General features: G+C 40.2%; 1 protein-coding gene across 1 annotated transcript; it reads right to left on the reverse strand.

Annotated features, from left to right (window-relative positions):
* Positions 1–226: 226 nt before the first annotated feature.
* LOC144807976 (uncharacterized) lies at positions 227–2724 on the reverse strand. Its single transcript, XM_078673560.1, has one exon. It carries the CDS (start codon positions 2637–2639, stop codon positions 789–791), a length of 1851 nt encoding a protein of 616 aa, XP_078529686.1. The 5' UTR covers positions 2640–2724; the 3' UTR covers positions 227–788.
* Between the last annotated feature and the right edge of the window lie 264 nt (positions 2725–2988).

Genomic DNA, 2988 nt, shown 5'->3' on the forward strand with positions numbered 1-2988 from the left:
ATTGTGGATTTTGTTGCAATTAAAATATTTTCAAGGCCTCAAATTTCTTTGGACGTTGCATGCGGGCAGCCTAAGTTATCCTGCAAGAGTTTTGTGATGAATCCTATTGCAACTACAATATGTGCTCTCTCATATAAAGTCAGGTTGTTAGAAGCTTTTCTGCAACTCAAGATACGCCTTACTTTTCACCTCATGTGGATGCATTTCTCATGTTTAGTGAGATCTCCTTTCTGAGTATAACGTTTCTGGCTTTCCCCTCCTGTATTAGGCTTTAGTCCAGTGGGAATTCTCTCTTGTGAAGTGACATTGTATTTGAGACTAAACCTTATCTGACATTCAGAACACACATAAATGATGTTCACTCTTCTAGTGAGCACCTTGATTGCATTTCGAGCACTCATAAGGTTTTTCCCCAGAGTGGGATCTCTCATGAAGCATAACTCTGTCTTTCAGATACAAGCTTTTAAGGCATAAGGATTTTCTCCAGTGTGGAGCTTCTCATGGTGAGATAGCGTTTTTCTCTGCAGCTTTTCTGGCATTCAGGGCACTCATAATGTTTTTCATTAGTATGGAGTCGCTTATGGTTATTGAGGCTCTGCCTATCAAATAGCTATTTCTGGCATTCACAGCATAGGTAATGTTTTTCCCATGTGGCTGCGTCTGCTCATGTAGAGTGAGATTGCGTTTAAAACTGATGCTTTTCTGGCATTCGGAGCACTGAATTATTTCGACAGTGTGTTTTCGTATGGCGCTTGTAACCATCTCTACCTCTGAATCTTTTCTGACATTTAGAGCACTGATAATTTTTTTTCCCCAGTGTGGATTCTCACATGTTCAGTGTGATGAGATTTTTGGCTGAAACATTTTAGGCATTCGGAGCACTGATAAGGCTTTTCTCCAGTGTGGATTCTTATATGATGAGTGAGATTGCCTTTTTCACTGAAACATTTTTGGCATTCGGAGCACTGATAAGGTTTTTCCCCAGTGTGGGTTCTTATATGCTGAGTGAGACTGATTTTTTCACTGAAACATTTGTGGCATTCAGAGCACTGATAAGGTTTTTCCCCAGTGTGGCTTCTTATATGCTGAGTGAGATGGCCTTTTTGACTGAAACATTTGTGGCATTCAGAGCACTGATAAGGTTTTTCCCCAGTGTGGGTTCTTATATGCTTAGTGAGATCGAATCTGTTTATGAAACATTTCTGACATTCAGAGCACTGATAAGGTGGTTCCCCTGTGTGGTTTTTTATATGCACAGTGAGAAAGTGTTTTTCACTGAAACATTTCTGGCATTCAGAGCACTGATAAGGTTTTTCCCGAGTATGGATTCTTATATGCTGAGTGAGACTGCTTTTTTCACTGAAACATTTGTGGCATTCAGAGCACTGATAAGGTTTTTCCCCAGTGTGGGTTCTTATGTGCCGAGTGAGACTGATTTTGTTTAGGAAACATTTCTGACATTCAGAGCACTGATAAGGATGTTCCCCTGTGTGGGTTTTTATATGCACAGTGAGAAAGCGTTTGTCACTGAAACATTTCTGGCATTCAGGGCACTGATAAGGTTTTTCCCCAGTGTGGGTCCTTGTATGTAGAGTGAGTCCTCCTTTGTCACGGAAACATTTCTGGCATTCAGAGCACTGAAATGGTTGTTCCACAGAATGGGTTATTGCATGTCGAGAAAGGCTTTGTTTGTAACAAAACCTTTTCTGGCAATGAGAGCACTGATAAGGTTTTTCCCCAGTGTGGATTCTCATATGCTCAGTGAGGTAAGATTTACTGCTGAAACTTTTTGGGCATTCAGAGCACTGATAAGGTTTTTCCCCAGTGTGGACTCTCAAATGTTCAGTTAGATGTGATTTACGGTTGAAATGTTTTGGGCATTCAGAGCACTGGTAATGTTTTTCCCCAGTGTGGAATCTCAAATGTGCAGTTAGAAGTGATTTACGGTTGAAATGTTTTGGGCATTCAGAGCACTGATAAGGGTTTTCCCCAGTATGGATTCTTATATGCCGAGTGAGACGGATTTTTTCACTGAAACATTTCTGGCATTCAGAGCACTGATAAGGCTTTTCCCCAGTGTGGATTCTCACATGTTCAATGAGATGAGATTTACGCCTGAAACATTTCTGGCATTCAGCGCACTGATAAGGTTTTTCCACAGAGTGGGTTAATGCATGTTGAGAAAGGCTTGGTTTGTTACAAAACCTTTTCTGGCATTCAGAGTACTGGTAAGGTTTTTCGCCAGAGTGGAATCTCATATGTTTAGTAAGTTTAGATTTACGGCAGAAACTTTTTTGGCATTCAGCGCACTGGTAAGGTTTTTCCACAGAGTGGGTTAATGCATGTTGAACGAGAGTCGCTTTGAAACTAAAACTTTTCTGGCATTCAGAGCACTGATAAGGTTTTTCTCCAGTGTGGATTTTCATATGCTCAGTGAGATAAGATTTACGCCTGAAGCTTTTTTGGCATACTTTGCACGGAGAGTGGTTTTCCCCAGTGTGGATTCTCATATGCTCAGTGAGATAAGATTTACGCTTGAAACTTTTTTGGCATACTTTGCACTGAGAGTGGTTTCCCTCAGTGTGCATTCTGTCAAATTCTGTGAGATGAGATTTATGGCTGTATCTTTTTTGGCACATGTAACTTTTTTCCCCAACTTAGGTTATTTTGCCTTGATTGAGGCGGTTTTTAACAATGAATTTGTTCTCACAGTCTGTGTTTTTATAAGGTGTATTCCTAGAGTTAATATCTCTACATTTAGTTTTCATTTGCTTATATGCCACGGTAAGAGTGAACCCGATTTTAGAGTTGGGCTTGTTTAGATAATGTTCAGCATTTATCTCTAAAAGAAATTGTGTGTAATCTTCTTAACACTTGAATTGAGCAAAATATGTCTGGAAGCAGCCCTGTAACACCTGTCGAAATGTTTCTAGCAGATAATAGTCTTTAGGTTATAGCCTATCCGGCAGCAACTTCTTTTGTGACTGA

Source organism: Lissotriton helveticus, chromosome 1_2, assembly GCF_964261635.1.
Source record: "Lissotriton helveticus chromosome 1_2, aLisHel1.1, whole genome shotgun sequence".
Classification (NCBI taxonomy): domain Eukaryota; kingdom Metazoa; phylum Chordata; class Amphibia; order Caudata; family Salamandridae; genus Lissotriton; species Lissotriton helveticus.